The sequence below is a fragment of the Sarcophilus harrisii genome, chromosome 4 (assembly GCF_902635505.1).
Source record: "Sarcophilus harrisii chromosome 4, mSarHar1.11, whole genome shotgun sequence".
Taxonomy (NCBI): Eukaryota; Metazoa; Chordata; class Mammalia; order Dasyuromorphia; family Dasyuridae; genus Sarcophilus; species Sarcophilus harrisii.
The window spans coordinates 107,575,297-107,599,009 of NC_045429.1; the positions used below are offsets into that span (position 1 = coordinate 107,575,297).

The following is a 23,713-nucleotide window of genomic DNA, read 5'->3' on the forward strand; positions in this document are numbered from 1 at the left end:
GAAAAGTGACATAACTGGGATTAGCTAGGATAAGAAATAAGCATTAAATATCTGCTTTGTGCTAGTGGTGTGCATTTATCTCAACTGATCCCGACAACAACTCTAGGAGAAAGAGACTATTATTCCAAATGTACATTTGAGGAAAGTGAGGCAGATAGAGATTAAATGATTCACTAAGGATTGCAGAAACATTAAATGTCTGAGGCTGGATTTGTTCCAGGACTTTCTGACTCCACGCCTAGCCCTATATCCACTGTACTACTTTGCTGCTTTTGATTTGAATCCAAGTCTTAATCTTCAGGTCCAGCTCCTATGAGTTTAGGGAAGTAAAAGCAGGCTTTAGGCCAAGAATTAACTTTTGTATCATATCCCCTGTGGCATCAGGGTGAATCCTTTGGACCACTTTTTAGAATGTCTTTATATGTATAAAATAAATAGAATCAGGAAACCAATTATGTTGCAATGCAAGTATTTATGTCTAAATGTTTAAAAGAAAAATTCACAGATCCTGGGTTTAAAAAACCCTACATTAAGGTTAAGTTCTGATTTGTAACCCCCATTTGGAGTTTTTTTTTGTTTTTTTTTGCAATGATACTGTTGTGGTTTGCCATTTCCTTTTCCAGCTCATTTACAGATGAGGAAACTGAGGCAAACAGGGTAAAGTGCCTAGCTCAGAGTCACAAAATGAGGAAGTGTCTGAGGCCACATTTGAATTCAGGTTTTCCTTCCTTCAGACTCAAAAGGAAAATCAAGAAGGTATATTTTGGAGAAAATGAGTAATTGGTCTTTTTAACGGATGGATTTTTCATATCAGGGATTCTTAAACTTTTGTGTGTGTGTGTCGTAGACCCATTTGATGGTCTGTTGAGTAAAGCTATTTCGTTCCTTTTTATACAGATAAATTTGATTTCAGTTAGAAGTTAGTGAAAAAAAAAAAATTAAAAAAAAAAAAAAAAGAAGTTAGTGAAAATACTTTTTTTCCAAGTTCCCCAACCCCCTGACATCTAGACTCCCAGGGAAAGAACGCCCCCCGGGAGAACGGCACCACCAGGACCAGAAAGGTGTTACAAGTCAGATTCTGAAGCCCTGGCTAAGCAGTTTGCGCTTGATTGAACATAGAGTTTAGAGAAAGGAGCACTGAGTCGGAGGAAAGGTCGCACCAAGGGTATAAGACAAGTTTCTGAAGAGACCAGTTTTAAAAAGTGAACATGTACTTCTGGTGGCTAATATTCGCAGGCCTCGAATGGGGGAAGGGGGAAAAAGCGCTCGTTTGGTCCTAAAAGATCAGTCTCGGGGCCTTTGGAAAGATGGGTTATAGCCTAGAGCTTACGCTCATAGAGTCAGAGAGGGGGGCGGTGCCTACGTTCTCCAAGACACGTAAAAACTTTGGGGAAGGGTTTTGTCTCCAACGCCCTCCCCTCGAGTTCCCCCAAGAGCCCCACAGGCTGTCAATCAGCGCCCGCTCGGCTCGGACTGGACCGTGACTCTGCCCTTCTAACTGACAGATCACCTGGCGTTCTTTCCTGTCCGCGCTCGTCCCTATGGTTGCTGTCAGCCGCTGCAATCGCCCATTGGCCAGCGGACCTAGGAGGTGGGCGGGGAGGGGGTGAGGAGAGCGTCCGGCGACCCTGATTCCCCCCCACCCCTTTTTGGTCTCTCAGTTCTTTCATTGGCTACCGAGAAATTAACAGACCCTAAGCGATCGCACGCGAATACACGTGTGTGTGTGTGTGTGTATGTGTGTGTGTGTGTGTGTGTTGGGGGACGGCACCTCCCCTCTCTGGAGTGTTGGTTCCACTTCTATGACGCTAGCAGCGCGCCTTCCCCCCTTTGGGGCGATTGGATGAGAGAGATGTCCGTCACACAGCAGCCCCGCCCTTTTTCCTCTCCTACCCTGCCCTCCCTCCTCAATCCTCAATCTCTCCGGAGCTTTTCCAAGTGGCACCCCAAGCTCCCTAATTGACTGTTAGGCGTGTCCCGCCTCTCTTCGGCTTGTATTGGCCGGTGGTACCCGTCACTTTTGTTTAGTTCACCACCCCTTTTAGATTCTGTCCCCTAGTGGCTTCTTCCCCCTCTCCCCCCCCCACTTTACCCCACCCCTCTAGGAGCCTTAATTAGCTTCACGGTTTTCGTCAGTGACACAAGCTCCCCTCCCCCGCCGCAGGCCCCTCCCTCCGGCTCTGCGAACTCCTGGCTAGGAGAGCGGGCGCGCACACCCTCCCCAGTATCCACCACCCTCTCGAGTTGTAGCGGTCGCTGCGCTGCGGGGGTTGGCCGTGGGCTGTAGACTGGCAGGCGGGCGGGGTGGGGGAGGGGGGTTTGAACTTGGCGGCGCGGCGCGGAGCGGCGGTGAGCTGGGAGTGGTGTGCAGGGTCAGGGACTGCGGGTCCACCTCCCGCTTCGGGCATGAGGGACTGCCACTGACCGGGAGCGAGGAGACACAGAGAGGGTGGGAGGGACCCCGCGGTAGCAGCGGGCGGCGGCAGCAGCTCGAGCCGTGCGGAGCCCCGGGATGGCCGCGGCGGGGGAGCCTCCCGGCAGGAGCACCAGCGGCGGCAGAAGCCACTGAAGCGCTCTCCTGGACGGCTCTTGGAGTCCTCTCCTCCCTGCGCTCCGAGGAACTTCCCTCCGGCTCCGCCCGGCCCCGACGCCCGCAGCCCCCAACTTCTTGCAGCCCGGGAGGAGCGCGTGCGGCGCTGGGGACCCGACCCGAGATGGGGCTCTGAGCACTTTGGGGGCGAGGCGCGGGGCGGCCGGCTGGCCCGGGGCAGGAGGAGCAACGAGAAAAGGAGAGGGAGAGGGAACGGGGCGCTTCGGCAGCGCGGGAGCCGAAGGCGGGGAGGGTGCGGGCAGCTGGGGGGGACGGGGCCCGGAGGGGGGCTTCCGCTCCTCCTTCTCCTCCTGCCGTGACCGCCGCCGCCGCCGCCGCCTCCATGCAGCGCCAGCCTGAGCTGCCAAGCTCAGCGGCCGCGATGTCGTCGTCGTCCCCGGCCAGCGCCGCCATCTCGGCCTCGGAGAAAGTGGACGGCTTCACCCGGAAATCGGTGCGCAAGGCTCTGAGGCAGAAGCGCGCGCAGGGCTCGTCGCAGTTCCGCTGCCAGACCAGCTTGCCCGAGCTGCAGCCCTTGCCCCAGCTTAAAGGTAACCGCGGTCCTCACCGCCGTCCCTGCCCCTGCGGGCCCCGGGCTGGGGCCCCCCCTCCTCCTCCCCGCGGAGGTCACTGCCCATCCCGCCGCCGCCTCACCCTTACGCCGGGCTCACCTCTTCGTGGGCTCCGAGATGGCGTTGTTGTTCCCAAAGTCCCGCTTCCCTTTCCCCTCCATCCCCCCCTCCCCCGCTCCGAATCCCTGGAGCCCCCGGAGCGCTGAAGGCCTCCCGGAGGGAGGGAAAGTTGCCCGGGTTCCTCCTGAGCCGGAGTTCGCCACCTTGCTGGTGCGGCGGGCTCTCCTGGCCCTTGGGGTCCTTCGCTTGCCTGCGGGTCGGATTGGAACTCGGGTTACTTTTGGGCGTGCTTCTGTCAAGCTCGCCGTCTCCCGGCTTTAATGATCGGTCCCGGTTTCTTCTCTGGTGACTTTCGCTTTCCCCGCGCTCCCTTACTTTTCCCTGCTGCTACTTACGCTGAGCCTTTCCCTTGCCTTCTGAGAGAACTCCCGGGCCGGCCACCCAGACACGCACACACACACACGCTGCCCACTCCTCGTTACACCCCCACGGGCAACCTTCCCCTCCCCCCCACCAGCCAAACTTGCCCTCCCACTTATCACTCCTAGAGGCCATATTGATGAAGACTGCTAAATGTAAACAGCTGTCCTGTTAATTGGGGTTTAAGAAATGAAGTTAGGTATTATTTCTTTTTAAGTGAGGCTTTTGACTGGATAGAACAAATAGATTTTTCTAACCTGTGGACAGGAAGGCTATAATCCCTGTGGGCTCCAGATGCACCAAGAGTAAACTGGGAAAGGCATAAAATAAAGAGAATACGACGTGCTATGGAATTTTCTCCCGTGGAGTGCGTCGCCAGAGTTGAATATAGCTTTCTATTGCAATTCAGAGTGAGATGAGCAATCCCATTGGATTGTCTTCTAAATTTAAAAGATTTTGAATAAGTTTTCCCTGGTGTTATTGAGAAATACTGTAATTTTCCTTTTTCTTTAAAAGTGTTCTTTGCATTTCCTTTTTCTCTAGCAAATATTTTGCATGTAGTTTTGACGATTTATTGGCTAAGAATGCTGTCTGAGATTGAAGTATGGTTTCATTTGATAGTTTTAGAAAACTTGTTGATAAAAGTTACAAAAACTGGTTAGTTACCAAAGAAGAAATTAAGTAAAAATTTAGATTTTTTTTTCCCCAAGGAGTGAAAGATAAAGCTCACACTCAGATATTTAATTATGAAATGCATAAAGTACATTTTAAAATCTTTCCCTCCTTTTTGCCCAGCCCTAAAACCAATCTGGTTCCTAGCTGTGTGAATCTAATTAAGGCTGAAAGAAAAAGCCTCAGAAAAAAACCTTTATAGTATTTATGAAATCTCTAGAGCTAATTCTGCTTCTTAGTCTCTAAATAGGAGACATTTTTTCCCCAGGAAAAATAGTGACACATTGCTTCTGTTATCAGCTTTAAGTTTATTTCTTAGTATGTTAGAAAAATTAATTGGAGCCTAGATATCGTGTGGGCACTTGAGTTCAACTCAGTGGTGGGCATTTCAAGTGATGCCATTCACATGTATAAGAAACTTTTTTTGTTTAGCTTAAATAATCAAAATTGGGGTTTAAAAAACATTTAATTCTAAATTATCAATTTGATTTTGTAGTTAGAAGAAAAAGCATGAACTAGTTTCATTTATTTCACTGTTTTAAAGGCAAGCTTAAAGTACAGTGTAAATTAGTTTCAAACTTTTAAATATTATATCCACTTTTAACTGCTGAATAAAAAAGAAAAGTTGAAAATAAAAACTCTTGACTGTCCTGTAAAGTAGGAAATTCTACCTTTACAACTTTCCCCTCCCCCAACCCCTCAGTGCTGTTCATACTGTCCTAAAAGGTAATTGGAGAGATGTTTGCTCCATTTCATATGATTGGTGCTAGCTTACTGCTCAAGGTCAAATGTAAGTGTGTTCTTTATAATGGCATATAGTTTGAACAAACAAAAAGAGTTATTCATTTTATTTATGTTTGGTCTTTATGAAAGGGAACAACAAAAATGAGAACAATTTAGCACATAAACATAGCAATGAATGTAGGTTTGATGCTTGGATTTTTCAACCAAGATCATTTTTTGAAAAACAAACTTTTTTTTTTTTTTTTTTTTTTTTTTTAAGGAAAGTGCTTTTTAATAAAATGAACCTAAGCAAGTTTAATCTTTCTTTGCTCTATTTACACCAATAGGGAAAACTAGGTTAATTTTAATAGCATTTCTAAAATTTGGAGAAAGGACATTATAACCCATTGCTTCTCTTAGCATTATTTGTACTCAATTAATATAACAAATTAGTGATATGGCAATGTTAAGTGCCAAATACAATATTTTCTCTCTTGGCAAATACTACGATTTCTCTCATGTTTAGATGTAACCCTAATAAACAAAGAGAAGATTATATTATATGTGGGAAATTGCATATTTCTCCATGCCCCCAGATTTTATCCTACTATAAAAGTGAAATATACATATGCATTCAGAAACTCTTATGTGTTTGTACCAACCTGCTCATGTTACAACTTTATTCACGTAGGCCCAATGCTGGCACAGTGCCAGGTAGCTTTCTCCAGTGTAACATGTGCAAGGATTATTTAACTAAATAATCTAATCTTTAGTCTATCTCTGTAAGAAGCTCATTTTGCTAAAATGATTTCTAAAATGGACTTTGGTGTTTTATGGGGAAAATGTAAGTATTTAGTAAATCTGTTATCACAAAGAGTAAGCAAATGTTTAAAAAAATAATATGGGGCCTGAAAAACACCAAGACTTTGAATTTGTATGGCACTTAACTTTTTTCATAACATTTGTGGTTTCACTTGAGTCTTCCAATGACCCTAAGTAATAAAATTGACAGACTTTTAAACTTTATGTGGCAATAATATACAATTTTTTTTTGTTTATTTGAATTTACTTCAGAGCTAAGTATAATTAGTTTTCCAGAGAAAAATTTTCTCTCTACTCTCCAACCCGAGTAAGGAGCCACTTTTCCAATGTATTGCAGACATGATTATCAAATTTGTTGTGGATTCAGCCTTGAGTAGGTGTGAAAACATATCAAACAAAATTTCTATATTAATAACTTGCTGTAGGCTGAGGGTTCTTAACCTTTCCTTAACCTTTTGTGGGTCATGGAACCCTCAGGATAATGTCAAGTGATTGAATGAAATGCTCAGTTTTAGTTAGATGTTAGTGAAAATAAAGCTAATTTTCCCCAGTCCCATGAAATTTAACCAGGGACTTGTGGTTAAGAACACTTGCTTTAAACTTGTTATTTTAAAACTTGAGTTTTAACAAAAGATAAGTTAGGAAATGATTTGCTTTTCAAAAGGATTTGAAAAAGTTTCTCATAACTTATTTACTAAATAAGGACTCAGATTTACCTAATTACTTAAATCTGGTTAAGTTACATAGTTTACCTATACTTCTAAAATATAATTTGGATATAAATTTAATTTTGGTAAATCAACATTTGCCCAATACAAATGCTACATTCTTTACATGCATCTGTATAGAAATGAGTAAGATTGAAGAGTAAGCTCACACATAAGTGTAGCACTTTCCTTGGTACAGACTAAGGAAAAAAAGCTGACAAAATTTATAAAAGCTATGGTGACTTAGCACTTGGGGAGTATAAAAGAATTCAGTAAGTTGATTGATAAAATAAGAAATTGGAGATTGGAGGATCATATGCCTTGGTGGGAGTTGGGAATAAATCACCCATCCAACTATCAGAGAAATATTCCAGAAAATGCAATCTTCCGAGACTAAAATTCTTCTTATCTGAAACCTGGAAGATTTTCTTATAATTTTGTTGACAAAAATACAACCCCTCCTTTCCTCCAATTTTTTTCTGAAGTTTTATACGGTCTACAAATCTTAGTTTTATTTCATCTAAATTATTCATTTAAATTGCTGCAATGTTGATGAATAGAGAAATGTTTTTATTTTGTTGGTTTTTTAAAAAGAATTTACAAATGTAAATACACATATTTACACATGCATTTAATTTGTTCATGTTAGAAACTTGTTCTTGAAGATCTGTCATATATCCCTAGAACACAGTGATTTTTATTTCTTAGAATATGCATGTAAGAGTAATTCCTATATATAGTATCCATTCCTAGTCCTCACATACAGACTTTTCTGTTTAAGTATTTTAGCCTTGTATGTGCCTATTTAGGATCAATTTTCTTTTTTTCCAGTTCATTGCTCTTTCTATTCCTTAATGAGAATTATTTTGTAAGTGTCTAATTGAATAGAACAAATCACATTAGAAAACAAAATTTTATTTAGAGAAACATCAGGTTAGCTAGCTTGGGCAAGTGAGAGACTTTTTTCCTTTCTCTATAAATGTTCCTTTCTTTTTTTCTCCCCTATCCCCCTAAGGGTTTCAATGTCACCTCAAACAAGTTGTCTTTGAACTTCAGTTCCTTTTTCTTTCTTTTTTTTTTTTTTTTTTTTAATTTTTTCCCCCTGAGGCAATTGGGGTTAAGTGACTTGCCCAGGATCACACAGGAAGTGTTAAGTCTCTAAGAGCAAATTTGAACTCAGATCCTCCTGACTTCAGGGCTGGTGCTCTATCCACTGTGCCACCTAGCTGCCTCTCAGTTCCTTTTTCTAACCATTTATCAATATTTACTCACCCACCCTCATCTTACCATAAAAGCTGATGTAATTGAAGAACTGTCATTTTGGAATTGAAAGTATTGCTTGCTAACAAGATTGGCTTTGATTAAGAATAATTGAGATGTTTGTGGAATTATACTTAAATTTTTTATTACCTTTAAAATCATTTTCAAGTGTATGAGAGAGACCAGTTCCATTATTTCATTTAAAGATTAGCTTAAGTCCACAACTGAGCTCTTTTCCCTATTGAACTTAGTCTCTTTTGACACCTATGCCATTTTTTTGTTCTTGATGATTATAGTATATTTTGCTGTTTCTCTTACTTTTACTATTCTCCTCCAAGCTTCTCTTATTCCATGTGGTTTATTAGCTTCTTACATGCTAGTTTTTGAAAGAGACTTTTTGTTAGCCCTCAGGTTTGACGTGGTGGAAGTGATCCCAATCTTTGTTATTGTTTTCTCCAGGGTTTAAGAAAAAAAGAAAATCCAACTATTTTTTTTTTTTTTCCATTTGGCAGTCATGTTAGTTATTTTTAGCTCATGAGATTTGGTAAAGTCAGGGCTAGGACAGACCAGATGGTAGAATCTCAACTGACTTAAGCTTTTTTTTTTTTTTAAACTATGTAAGGTGCAGTGATGGAACTAATTGGGTTTTTTTTGTTTTTGTTTTTTGGTCACATATTCAAAACAATTTTAACATTGCAAATTTATCTGTATCATTACCCAACAAGAGCCTGCAGCACACTAAATGTTAAACAGATACTTTTCTGTTATGGAACTTAGCTATTGTATAATACAAACACATATAACTTCTGGTCACCTCTCCCCACAACACATCTTCACATCTCATTTAACTCAGACTAGATTCATTTCATTATACTATACTAAAGAAATTTAAACAACAAAAACTCATCATCAGTGTTCATTTCTATAAGAATTTTTGAAATGTCCTCCTAGTGTATTTTTGTCACATCATCACCACATTTATTTTTTAAGCTTTTCTTTTTTTTTAAGAAGATATGAGACCTAGAATCCTTTCCCTCTAGTTACATGGTTTGCTTTGTTGCTCTTTTAACATATTCTTGTTTTTTCATGAATATATTGGAATTTATATTTTGCTTCTCTACTTTGACTTAAAGATCCTTAGTTTCATCTTTTTGGACATTTCTTCCACCAATATTCCACCTGATACAAATGCTATGCCTCAACCCCCTCAACTTCAAAGAAAGTAGAAACCAGCTTTTCTACTCTTGAATCATATAATTCTTATTAGAATGTTCTGAAACACATTTTGACCTGCTATATATAGCAAGGAACTCATATACTGTTACCATCAGTTGATATAACCTAAACAGAGTTGGATATTTGTTTATAAAATTATCTGTCTTGGTAGTTTCATCAATTTTTAACCTGACAACCCAAAGTTTTTTCAAACTCTTCATTGTCTTTGATGCTATTGTATCCTGAAAGATCTTTAGTCATGGTCTAAATAAAAAACACTTGGGGGAAAAAAGCCAATGTACACCAATAAGTTTTAGTGTTTAAGACCAAAATTCTACCGAAGTCATTTCCTGCATCCCATTGTGATGTGACGAAAACATGGAGTTCTGAAAAATCTGTGATATCAGAGAGCTTCATTACCAAAACATTAAAGAATTTTCACCTCAAAAACTCTATGTTGATAGAAGGTGTATCTCTACTGAAATTACCATCTTTGAGTTAAAGTTGAGCACAAATATTAAGAAAATGAAGTCCAGGTTAATGTTACTCAAGTACAGATTTAAAATAAGAGATTGTTGACTCCCTGATTCTCTGAGATATATGACATGTGATATTGATTAAAATTTTTATTTCATTGTGGCTAAAAAGGAATTCGGTACCTTTGTTAGGAAAATAATTTATTTCTATTGTGGTAACTTTGATACTGAATGTGTACTATACATTTGTAATTAGACAGTCTAGAGCAGTATGCACTGATTTGTCATATTTAAAGTGAATTCTTTGTCAGAACATTCTTGAGAACAGAGTTGAAATATATAATCACTTGTAGTAAGTTCACCATTATGTAACAAGAGAACTGAGTGCTTTTTCTCTTAAGTTTTATGTGACAAGCTAGGCTTATGCAAAATGGTCTTTACTTGTCTGTGCAGGATACAGACTAATAAGCAGTTTCAAGCCTACTCATTATGCATATCTTTTGAACTCTCTTTTCTGAAGGAAATAATGTAATAATTCACATGTATTTTGGGATGAGAGGGAAATAAAATAGAATTTTAAAGACTTTCTAATTTTCCAAAGATAAACAACCTTCATGAAGGTTTTTGTTTTTGTTTTTATTGTTGAGAAATGATATGCTCACAGAATTAAAATCATAGTTCTGTTACTGACTTGGATACTTAAGGTGAATAAAGAATTCCTTGGGAACAAACTCCTCCTGGTGGAACGATGCTGTTAGTTGCATCCACACCAGCATTACTAGCATGCTTTGTTGTTTCATATATAATCTGAAAACTGATTCAGTGATTTATTTTATTTGTCAATAAAAAATTATTTTCTTATTTAATAAAAATAGGTTTCTTTCAAGATCTATGGAAAAGAACATTTAAAATTTGTGAATTTAGGTACTCAAAAACTTTTGCCTTAGGTAATAAACAGACTGATCCACAGATCTACTTTTAAAGATTAGCTAAGATATTAAATTTTTATACTAACTTTTTTTTTTGTTACTACATATCTATGGCGGTATCCTATAGGATTAGAAATACACAGCATAGGAATAATAAATCTCTGTTTAAATTATATGTTATAGTATTGTTTCTAAAATGTTGTAAAGGTTGAATTGTAAGGATAGTTCCAAAACTCTTCTTTCCTAATCAAAAGAAAGATTAAATTATTAATTAAAATCCACTTCATTTTTGTCTTTAAAATGTATATGACAAATGTGTTCAGAACAGAGAGGTTCTTATCCTTGAATTAGCCAAACAAGGTATTTCTTCTACTGACTGCATATCTATTAAGTTGGCTAACTGAAGTAATTTCTTAAAACATGGTATTTATTGTTTAATATGAAGAAGATATGTTCCAGCTAAAAGTAAAATGTAACTTATAGCAGAATAGAATCTGCTGTTTTTTCAGTTGCACTTTCAGGCTTTTCTCCTTGACTAAAGTGAGGAAATTAGCTTTGCAATTTGATGTGCATTTCTTTTCCTTTTGGAAAATTATGTAAACCATAATATGCTTGTTCTATATGTTTTTTTTAAAAATATAATCAGAGGTACAACATAAAACAAACTTATGAGTAAGATCCTAGCATAGGATTATATTTAAAACTGGAAGGAACCTTAGAGGTCATCTAGTTTAATCCCCTATTTTGGTGATGAGGAGAATGAGACCTAGAAAAATTAAACAATTTGCTTAAGATTAAATAGGTAGTAAGTAGCAGAGTAAGGATTTCAACATAACTCCAATCCAGTACTCTTTTCATTGCCCCGATCTTTCCTCCATACCATGTTAAAAGCATGTGTATTTCTCAAATCTTACAGAATTGATGCTTTAGATTTGTAACATATTTAGTGATTTTTAAAAGAAAACTTTCTGGTTGATGTTCATATTTACTAAAATTGCAATTTTGCAAGTTGGAAACTATTTCCAACTGAATATGAAATAGAGTGTAATTTTTAGAGAGAAAAATCTACCTGTGTGGAAGTTTTATTCTTGTGAATATCATTTATTTAATTATATCTTAAATATCAGACTTATAATCTACTATTGATCTCATCCTTTAAAGTTGCTGTTGGAATCATATCAGGATGAAAATGAAGAGCATTTGCATTTCCAACAATAGTGTAAATCAAATAGCTCTTTTTCTATGCTATAACAATGAACATGAGAAATAAATTTTACTGAGAGACTATAAAACAAAATATCTTAATTTTCCTCTTGGTTTTGACCCCATATATATTTTTATTACTATATATCAATCTCTTTGTTTCACAAATATTTGAAATCTTTTTGATCCAAAATTGTGGTTGGTATTTTATGTCTCCATTTTGATCTTGATTTATTTTATTTATATGTGTACTTTTTTTTCTTTTTGAAATAACCTGAATTTTACCACTAGAATGTTTTGTAAGAGAAGACATTATTCAGTTTTAAAAGGAGAAATAAGACAGAGGTGTTCAGATGTTTTCACTGGGGTCACCTGACAAAGTCATTGAATTTAATCATCAATAAGTAGGAATTTTGATTTGGAAAAATTGGGTAGATTAAGTTGTAGCTTTGACTATGTTCTTGCAAAAACAAAACACTATGGTACCATGAAAAAAATTAAAAACAAAACTAAACAAAACAAATTAGAAAGAAATGAGATTCAGAGATATTTTGATTTACCCTTCTATACTCTACTACTTGAATTTTTGAGCTATTGACTTGTATCAAGAGTATATTAAGGTCTTACAGTGTTTAAAACGCCATGCTTGCTCAGTGCTGGAGATAAAAGGGCAAAATGAAGTTACTCCCCTTAAGGAGTTTACATTCTTCTGGGTATTTGGGAGCACAGAACATATTTGTTGTACACAGAGATATTTGTGTACAGGATAATGTGAAAAGCTAGCACTAAGAGGGTGTGTGTGTTTGTGTGTGTGTGTGTGTGTGTGTGTGAGAGAGAGAGAGAGAGAGAGAGAGAGAGAGAGAGAGAGAGAGAAATCAAGAATAGTTTCAATAGAAGGAGATTATGAAGGAAGCTAGAGACTCTTAAGTGGTAGATATGAGGGATAGCAGTGTCTCATACATGGGAATGTGGAATATGGGAGATGGTGTTTCAAGTTCTGAGAAAAGCACGTAGACCTATTTGACTGGAATATAATGTGTAAAATAAGTCTAGAAGTGTCCTCTGGAGCCAAATTGTGAATGGCTTTAAATTATAAAGGCCAAACTCAGGAATTTGTATTGTTAATCAAGAAATATAAAGCACCTACTCTGCACCAGGCACTGTGCCAAGTGCTGGGGATAAAAGAAAGGCAAACATGTCATCTCCTCAAGGAGTCCTAGAGGATAATGGGGGAAACAAGCAAACAACCATGTACAAACAGGATAAATTGGAAATAGTCAAGAGAGGGAAGATACTAGTTTGGAGTATCACTAAAAATTGAACTGAAGAGTAATATTGTGAAACTTGTACTTTAGGAAGATTATTTTGGTAGCTATGTGGAAAATTGATTTAGAATGGAATAGGAATTGAGAAATTAGAGGAGGAGACCCATTTTGGTCACCCAGGGGAGAGGACCAGAACTAGAGGAGTAATCATGTGGTTAGAAAGAGAGAAGATGGATTGGATATGGAAGTAGTCAACAAGACCTGGACAAACTGATTAGATTTGGTGGGGACAAGAAGATGAAATAAGAGTTTGTAAATAGGCAATTGGAAAGATAACAGATGAAGATGTATGGTGACATGCTTAGGAGTTGGTGAAGACCAGTTCCATTTTGAACATGAGTTTGAGATGCCTAGAGACCCATGTAAGTAGAGATATTCAGCAGGCAGTTAGTAATGCTAGACTGGAGCTCAAGAGAGAGACTAGCACTAGATATCTATCTAGATATGGATATGGTGATAGTTACAAGTCTATATATGGATCTTTGGTATCTATATCTGGGCATCATCTATGCAGAGGTGATAATTGAACCAGTTGGACCTGATGAAATCGGCCAGGAACAGAGCGCCTTGTGGAACAAGGCAAGTGACCTTTTAGACGCTCAGGTCTCATCAGATCATTCCCCACCCCTTCTTTGGACTCAGTAAACAGTGTTTCTCTATGCCCTTCAGGATTAATTATGAAATCCTTTATTTGGTGTTCAAACCTATTCCATCCTACCCTCCCCCCAACCTTGCCTGACTGTTCCTTGAGCAAGAAGCTCTTAAGCATTTATTTTCACAGTTATCCTGAATTTCTGGAATGCTCTCCCTCCTTATTTCCAAAGACCCAATTACAATCCTACCTTTTTTTAGGAAGCCTTTTCCTATCTCTCTTAATACTAGTGCTTTCCCTGTTAATTATTTCCTATTTACCTTGTATATAGCTTGTTTTACAAATATTTGTATATTATCTACCCCATTAGATTGTGAGCTTCCAAAAGGATAATTATTATATTTTATCTTTATTTCCCGAGTACTTATTACTGTGTCTGGTACATATTGTTTTTCATTTGTTTCAATCATGTCTGACTTCTCATGAGCCCATTTGGGGCTTTCTTGCCAAAGATACTAGAGTAGTTTGTCATTTCCTCCTCCAGTTTATTTTATGGATGAGGAAACTGAGGCAAACAGGATTAAGTAACTTAACCCAAGGTCACACAGCTATTAAGTTTCTTAGGCTAGATTTTAACTTTGGTATTCCTGACTGGTGTTTTATCCACTGTGCGGTCTAGTTGCCCTCATCCTTTGCATAGTAATGTTTAATGATTCCTCTTCTCCTTTCCTTCCCCCCAGGCAATTGGAGTTAAAACTGGCCTAGGATCACACAGCTAATAAATATCAATTGTTTGAGGCTGCATTTGAACTCAGATCCTCAGGTCTTCTTGACTCCAGGGCTGGTGCACTGGGTCACCAACTGCCTCTTAATAATTGTTTATTGACTTTGATGGTTCTAAGAGGTGAAAACCTGAGTAAAGGCTATTGGGATTTAACAGTAAAGAGATTATTGATAAACTTCAGAAAAGTTTATTTGAGTGATGAGGTTGGGAGCCATATTGCAAAAGGTTGAGAGATGAATGGGAGGGGAAAAAAAGTGACAAGTATAGATGACTTTTTCTTTTAACTTAAAAATAGAAATTTATTAATTTTAGATATTCTTTTTCAAAAAAATTTCTAGTTCTAAATTTTTCCTCTCCCATCAAGAAGGCAAGCAATACATCAGTTATACTTTTGAAATCATGCAAAATATTTTCATGTTACCCATATTGAAAAAATAAAAGCAACAAAAGTAAAGTGGAAAAAATTAGATTTTAATTTATACTCTTGATCAGTTCTCTTTCACTGGAAGCCAATAGAATTTTTCATCATTATTGATTATTTTCTTATATAATTATTGATTAGCCTAGTTAAATCTTTCACAATTAATCTTTGTTACAATATTGCTGTTAATGTGTACAGTGTTCTTCAAGTTCCTTTAGTTCATATAAGTCCTCTGAGAGTTTTGGATGACTTTTTCTACCTGTTTAGTTGGGAATGGGTTCAGTGACAGAGACTGATAGGATGGTAGGGTTAAGTGAAGGATTTTTTTTTTTTCCATTTGTATTTTTTAAGGATGAGAACAAGAAAGGAGGGAATTCACCAGTGGTGGGAAGAAATGAAAGATGAGAGGAGGATGGTTGAAAAGATAGAATAGGATCCAAATCTCCTGTCTTTGTTACAGACTGGAACAAAGTAGCAAAGAATTGTTAGTGGTATGTGGGACATCATGGAAGGGTTTTGTTAAGATAGAACAAAGAAGAAGGTTCTTGGGATGAATGTCATATTTTTTCTTGGTAAAATGAAAGGTGAGATACTAAAAGGAGAGAGTGAGAATGTGCTATAGGAGACTAGAGAAAAGAAAGTGTGAAACAGCAGCTGTAGAAAGTTTGTAAAAAAAAATCAAATGAGGGGCCTAATTGAGATTACATAATTTATAGTGGGTTAGACTGCTACAATCTATAGTGGATCCAGCACAGAATTATTAGGAAAATGGTCTTTGTAGCTTTGTAACTAAAATCTACAATGTTATGATGTGGCCAATATGGCAACAGTGTAATAATAACTGGGGGAGGGGAGTTTCTCCTGGCAGAACAGGAGTAACTTCTTGGAATCTTAGACTTTCTCTTATTTGAGTGAGTAGATCTTCTTTTTCATGATTACTTTGTAATATAATTGTAGTGATAATTTTTATTGCAATTGAGAAAGCTTATTTTTACAGTTACTATTTCTAAAAGTAAAATATCAAATACATGGAAATAGGCTTATTTCTTATTAGGAAATATTGAATTATTTTTTTCAGAGGCAGTATGAAATAGTGAATAGTGTTATATTGGGAATCATGAAGAAACAGGTTCAAATCCTGCCTTTGCTTAAACACTTAGGGAATATGTGATTGCTGTATTTCTATTTATTTATTTGTAAAGTGGAGTTGGGCTCCATCTTGCTGCCCCTTAAATTCCTTTTGAACTCAAAATTCATGATCCTGTTACTTTAATCTCAAATTCCATAAATCAATGGAAAAAAAATTCCTAGAAGATGTTAACAGCTATTATGCAGTTGGAATAATATCTTTTAACTATAGTAGCAGATCTGTATGTCAAGAAGGATGCTTTTTTAAAATATAGAAATAGAGGGATTTACTTAGTTATCCTATGTTTTCATGTATTTTATAATCCTCATCAAATGCTATTTTTAAAAAGGTTTTGCTATCTTGATATTGCCATTTTGACCCATGTTTGATTTTTTAAGGCCATTTTTCTGCTAAAGAGACAAAAGTAGGAAGTAATCTACCCTTGTTATTGATGCCTGTGGATTCAACTTAAAATTTTCTTTCTAAATCTATCCATCTCTCTCTAAGAATCTACAACATATTTCTTGGGCCCCATTTTCCTCTTTCTGGGAAAAAAAAAAAAGATAATCTGTGGAATCTGGGATATCTTAATGACTTTTTGCCTTTCTCTTTCTTCCTCCTTTTATTTCCCTGAATTTCAGCTTTCTTTCATATTTAAATTTCTATTTATAGTAGTCATTCCACTTAAAAATAAGTCATCTTTTGGAATATTGTTTCTAGTAAGTTAATATAAATATGTTAAATGAATTGTCATGATTTCTTAAAATGTTTGGTTTATTAGGTTTCAGAATGTTGCATTTAAGGGTTCCTGTTCCACCTGAGTGGCAGCTAGGTGGGCTGAAGTCTAACAGACTCAGCTTCCTGAGTTCAAATCTGGTCTCAGACACTTATTGTGTATGTTACCCTAGGCAAGTTACTTAACCCTATTTGCCTCAGTTTCCTCATCTGTAAAATGAACTGGAAAAGGAAATGGCACACTACTTCAATATCTTTGCCAAGAAATGGAGTTGTAAAGAGTCAGACATGAAATAACTAAACAACATCTTATTTCCCACCCTTCAAGTCTAAGAAAGAATAAAGAGTATTTCCTATGGTTCCTATAATTTTCTTAATAGTTAGTCTGGTCATCACAGCAGAGTTCTTATGCTCAAACAGGATCAGTATTTTGGGGGAGAGAATACTGATGTTGCAGATGTGTTACAGTAATTGGACTGAGGGAAAAGGAGCAGGATGAGAGGTAGCAGCAGAGCTGTCTGCTTGAGAGCAGGTAATTTTGGTGCAGGATAGAAGGAGTTGATGGGGAAAAAATAGAACAGGTCTTAGGGTAGTTCTGGATCAAGTATAAAAATTAAAGGATAGTGGTAGAGGAAGAGAGTAATATCTAGAAATTTGGATTTTTTTTATCTGGTGAATTATTTAATGAAATGTCAATTTTTGAAGAATTAATGAATCCTGAATACTTAAGAAATTTTTTTAAAATATCCCAGTAGAGTATTTAACACTCAGTATGTGTACACTGAAGAAATTGGTACAGAAAAATTATAGGGTAGAAGGAAGTGGATAGTAGTTTACCTTTTTACTTGATCTAAAGAACCTTGATTTCATTAAAACAACTGTTAGACTTCATTTTGTGAGATTTTATGGTTATGTGAAGTAGTCTAAGGGGTTCCTTGAGAAAAAAAGTTATGATGGGAATCTAATTTGCTTTGTGGTCTGGGGCTGTGTACAGTATGTATGTTAAGTCAGTGTTGTTAACTGCCAGAGATTGGTGGGAATGCAACATGTGATAAGAAGTTCACATCGTTTTGGTTTAGAATCAGTCTTTGAGCAGATCATATAACAGAGTATGTGCATTTGCATTCTTTCTTTTCCCTATAAATATTTTTCCCACCAATACCTATGAATCACTGTGGTGATAATGAAAAAATCCTGAATTTGAGTCAAAGGATCTGGGTTTTAATTTCTCCATTACTATTACCGCTACTTTGTTATGATCCTGAGCAAATAATTTAGACTTAATTTCCTCATCTGTAAAGTGAGGGAAATGAACCAAATCACCTCTGAGCTCTAAATCTATGAGACCCCATTTTGGATGACTGAATGCAAGTGAATGCAAGTCAAAATATATAACTACAAATATCCACTAACTGAGTTTGAAAACTAAATCCCAGACAAAAAAGAAACACAAATGTGAAAGAACATAGCAAGCTACAGCTTGTGTTTATTTCTACTGATCTAAGACCCCTTTCAACTCTTGAGATATTTGAGCTTTGAAATTATACTGTATATATTTGTTTGTTTACATGTTGTATCCTTTTGTAGAATATAAGTTCCTTGAGAGAATGAGCATTTGCATTTTTTCTTGTACCTCTCATATCAAATACAATGCTCTATATATGAGCTTTTAATTAAAATTTTTTTTTTATTGTGTTGGACCAGGTCACCACTTATCTATCCCATCTATGTATTATTAATAGAGTTGCCTTAAGCTTTGAGAGTCTGAGTGATTTACTCATGATCATACCGTGTTAGAGGTGAAATATGACTATAGATCTTTCAGACTCCAAACCTAGCACACCATATACCAATCCATTTCTCAGTACAAATAGTACCAGAACAAAAATTCTCTTCAGTGTTCCCAATAAGTGGATATGTAACTTTCTATATAGACATGTAATGGAAGGGAATTCACTACCTCCCTCAACATCTTATTCTACTTTTACATAGCTCTAATAATTAGGAAAGCAAAGGACAGAATATTGCAGGATTTTTTGAATTCTGTCTCAAGCAATTGCTAGGTAGGTAATCTTGCTTAAGTCACATAATCTTTGTCTCAATTTCCTTGTCTGCAAAATGGCAATAATGATAACACCTACTTTATAGGGTTGTCATGAGAATCAGAAGAATATCTGTAAAGCACGTTGCAAAATATTAGCTCTTACAAGAAAATGTTCCTTAAATCAAGCCTGTTTACCTCTACAAACCCTTTCATCTTTGCCATGATAAATAATATTGCATAGCATAGGGCTAAGTGCAGATCACTGGAAGTGTTACCACTAAGTTCTTTCCACCTTGACATTCACCTATTAATTCTACCATATAGATTCAATCATGTAACTACAGACCCTGAGAGATACTGCTGGGTCAAAGAGTACACACAGTTTTTATGGCCTTTTGGGCATAGTTCCAAATTGCTCTTCAGAATGGTTCGATTATTTCACAACTACCAACAATGCATTAGTGTCTCAATTTCCCCACATAGCTTTTCCTCCAATATATCTTTTCACATCATTTTAGCCAATTTGAGAGCTATGAAGTAGTATATTAAAGTTGTCTTAATTTGCATTTCTTTAATCAATAGTGATTTAGAACATTAAAACTGTTTCTATGGATAAATTTGATATACAGATTTTGCTAGAAATGAATAATATTTAAAGCTTCAATAATTTTACTCCATCTGTCTTTCTAACCTTCTCATACACTATTCATCTTCCGTTGAGACTAGACTGCTTCTCTTTCCCAACACAGAGAAAGATTTTAAAATTTGCCCTCAAATCCCAACTCAGTTGCCACCTCTTACATTTTAATTCAGCCAGCACTTTAAAAGTAACTGTTGTATATAAGATATATTCTTAAATCCTAGGGATTGGAAGTGAAGTATGTAGCAATAGAATGCTGGCCTCAGAGTTAGAAAGACCAGAGTTCAAAAACCTATTTTAAACTGAGTAGTTGTGTGTAACCAAGAGGAAGTTTCTTTACTTAACTCTAAAATGAGAAGGGGTAAAGGAAAAAGCACTTAAAAGTACTTACTCTTTTCTAGACACTGTGCTAAGTGCTTTACAAATATTATTGATCTGATCTCCACAACACTGGGAGGTACTTGCTATTGTTTCACAGTTGAGGAAACCAAGTCAGGTAGTGATTAGGTGACCTGATCAGGGTTACACAGTTTACCTAGTAAGTTATCTCATCCTCAGATTTGGACTTGGAATCTGAATTTAGATCTTCCCGATTCCAAGTCCAGCACACTCTCTACTGTACCACTTAATTAGAAATAATAATACTTATAATACACACAGATTTTTTTGTGAGGCTCAAATGAGATGTAATATAGAGTATGGTTTTTTGCAGACTTTGAAGCATTATGGTAAATGGCACTATCCTGAAAATAGGGAATTATGGCTGTAGAATTGAACTTTAGCGTTCAATATCAGGACTTATGGCAATTTCAAATAACTGTAAGGTTGAAAGCATGAGTATTTTGATCATGAAGTGAAGTGGAGAATTGTGAGGACATGGGAGTTGAATTGAGGGAACAAAGGTATTGAGATCATAAATGAGGCTGCTGAAGTCAACCAGGAAAATGACCAGGGAAAAGAGAGAGAGTAAAATTGTGAGCAAGGTGTTGGCTTTTGTAGGTCAGGAGATGACTGTGCCAATGAGCAAGTATTTTCTACCTTCTCTGTACTAGGTGCTGGAGATACAAATACTGAGAATGAAACTACTCTCAAGGAATTGTACGAAGAGAAGAAATACAAAATCCAAGCAAAGTAGTAAAATACAAGGTAGCTAGGGAGGGTGGGGACCAATGGTGGGTGGGAAAAGGGGTTCAGGAAAAGCTTATGTAAAAGGTAGTGCTTGAAACTGTCTTTAGAAGGAAGAGAGATTCACTGGTGAGGTAGTGAGAGGGATAGAGCTTTCCAGGCATCAGATTTCATTTCAAAAGCACAGAGGTGGGAGATGGAAGAGAAATTAATTGCTGTTGTGTAAAGAACAGAGAAGTCAGTTTTACTGAATATAAAATGTGGAGGCAGGTGAATGAATGAGTCTGAAAATGTTGGGAATTGGTTGTAAAGGGGTTAAAAGTCAATGGACCAGAGGACAATGGGAATGGAATAGTATCATACTCTAAGGGGGAAGGGAATAGGTATTTGTATAGTACCTACTATATATGTACTAGTTACTGAGCTAGTTTTGAGCCTTAAAAATATCTCATTTGAGATCAAGAGCAAAATGAAAGATTCTTAAATGATGGTGGCAGATCCAGGGTCTAAAAGGCCTAACGCTAATTGTTTTTTAAAATAATTGATATGATATGGAATGTTTAATTTAAACAAACCATAAACTGAACTTTCCTACAGCAGTAAACTTAGAATATTAAATGAATTAGTCATTTTATGTCCTGGAAAGTTTGTTTAGGGTGATAGTCCCACACTGCTGTCATGTTTTCTTATGGTTGGATACCATCAAGTTAATTGCTATGTTGGTGAGATTCAATAGTTTTTTAATTGTAATGATTTTGAATTCTTGTGAGGGGAAAAAAAAAAAGCCTTAAAACTAAGTTTCAATATTAGTCAAAATCCTAGAAAATATCTGAGACTGAATGTTTCCATTAAGCTACTTTATAATAACCTGATCCACCAAAGTATCAAATAAAAGCTGATTTTAGACTCTTGGTTATTAACGTTCTAGGGGTGATGCCAAAAAAAGCGACATGTCCTATATTCCGTGCCAGTTTCTTAAATTAGAATCTTGGATTGCATCCTCATCGTGTCACTGTGGTGGTATTGCTGGTTGCTATGATACAGTGCTTGTTCTAAAATTTGTAGCATGAATTGTATAGGAGATCCTACTTCAAATTTCAAATATATGAGCAATAGCATTTGGAATATTTGGTACCTTTTTTGTTTTAAAAGTAAAATCGTACTTGTCAAACAACTAACTCTCTTTCTTCTATCACATTATTATCATGAATTAAATTTGTCGATTTTTCCTAAATGTAAAACAGAATTAAGCAAGAACAGTTTCTAATAATTATCACTGTTACAGTTCTTTGAAATCAACCTAATTAACTTTTAAAAGAAGGAAATGAGTTTTATCTGTTAGTGGCCTTGATAAAATCTCAGTCTTTCTATGTCTTGATGAAATTTCCCTGTTTTTAAAAGTTTTGAGAGATTATATATACACTAGATTTGGGTTTTGTTTTTTTTTAACGTGTGTGTGTGTGTGTGTAATCAGGTGACAGTGTTCACAAAAGACTAGTTTTTAAAAATTTTGAATTCTTTATTGTATGAGAATTTTTAACTCTTTGTTTCCCCAAACCATACTTAAGCAGCTACATTAGTAGACCTGTACTTCTTAACTTTTAAGTTACATTTTTTAATATTTGGCTTATATATTTTTAAATTTTTGTAAATAAGGTCCCCTCTGTGTCATATTTGATAGTATAAATGAGGGAAAGATGACAGGATCTTCTCTGTGCAGCTATTCATTCACACTCTCAAATGTATATCCAAATGGCATTTCTAAAATCCTTGGCATTATTTATTTCGATTTTTGCAGTTTTCATTACAGTATACTTTTCTCTATCTATCTGTCCCACTATCTCTTTCCCTTCTGTCTTTTTTTTTTCTTTCCTCTTTCCTGCCCCCTTTCCAGTTACCATAAAGAGAGGGAATTATGACTGGAGTAGGGAATTTCAGTCTTCGCTGTGAGATAATGAGAAGATTTGATAAAGAAAATGGGATATCATGTTTAATAAATAGTAATCTTTTTTGAGTATCAATCAGTTGGAAATGAGCAATTCAGTGAAAATTTTTTTGTAAGGAGATTAAGGAAATATATATCCTTTCTGTTCGAAAACACTTCTCTGTGCTGATGATACTACTAAGTCCAAGTGTTTCGTTCCTTTTTGAGATATTTACTTCCAGAAACTAATTGGTCTAAATATTAAAAATTCAACAAATTTGATTGCCTATGTAAAATTTAAATCTTAAGGGTGATCCCCAAATTCCTTATGTATTTGAAAGCCAAATTTAAAGCCTTTATCTTATTTTCTGGGAGTTTGTTGTTTAAATTATCTGTGACACTACTTTCCTTAATTGGAAATGGAACCTAGATGTGTGATTTTATTGGTTCAGTGAATTTCTCATTAGAAATTCTTCATTAGCCAGCAGATGTCTGAAGGTCGACTTGAATCCAGTTCATTTGGGCTTCAAGGACAAGCTCTTCAGGCTACCTCTCTAAATCTCCTTAAATACAGATTATTAAAAGTTTAGTTTAAAAAATGTTTTTTTTACATTTTCACTTAAATTGGTAATAGTTGAATTTTCAAATCAAAAAGTAGAAAAATAAAAACATTAATCCAGTTGAATACTGGGAGATTCTAGTGCAGTCTCTTCCTTTTGTAGATGGCCATTCAGTGGCAATGGATGCTAGAACCTAAGTCTCCTTCCCATTAGTTCAGCCTTCTTCCCTGCTAGGCACTTTAAGTAAAATATATAAAATAAACTAAGATTAGGCTTTTAAAATAATATGGCCATTCTGGTTATGTTCCTGTTTTAAAATTTACATTACAAAAGGGACAATAAAATAATGGTATGACTGGCCTCAGACATTTATAAAGCATTCACTGATAAGTTCTATCTCAATTGATTTTTACCACCATCTTGAGAGGAAAAGTTTTCAGAAATGTTACTTGCCTGGGAGAACAGCCAATTAGTCATTGTCTGAGTTAGATTCAAACACTAGTCTTATCATTATACTTGAGTTCTTTCCACCTAAACAATGTAAACTTTAGCAAATCATTTGTAGGATTGTAAAATGTGAAATAGGTTGCAGATTTTTGTTCTCATCACACCTATTAACTTAGTACTTCTTGTATCACTTTGTCCTCTTATCTTTTTCATCTTGTATCTTTTTTGCCTATTCCCTCCTCTTTTTCCTTAATTCCTAATGTAATAGATGATTTAAAATGTGGTTATTTTACAAAGTAAATCAGCCATCCATATTGAATTGTTAGGTTTCGATGCAA

The 23,713-nt window shown here is 36.5% G+C and overlaps 1 protein-coding gene across 5 annotated transcripts in view; it reads left to right on the forward strand.

The window, feature by feature from the left end:
* The first annotated feature begins 2,811 nt into the window (after nucleotides 1-2,811).
* Nucleotides 2,812-23,713, forward strand: part of PPP2R5A (protein phosphatase 2 regulatory subunit B'alpha) — a 76,212-nt gene continuing 55,310 nt past the window's right edge. The window contains exon 1 of one of the 5 annotated variants that reach the window (XM_031937333.1): nucleotides 2,812-3,141. In XM_031937333.1, coding sequence (XP_031793193.1) covers nucleotides 2,934-3,141 — 208 coding nt within the window. In that variant the 5' untranslated portion in view covers nucleotides 2,812-2,933. Of the gene's footprint in view, nucleotides 3,142-20,006; nucleotides 20,466-23,713 lie in introns of those variants that run through there. The other 4 variants (XM_031937334.1, XM_031937336.1, XM_031937337.1 and 1 more) reach the window with 4 other exon arrangements.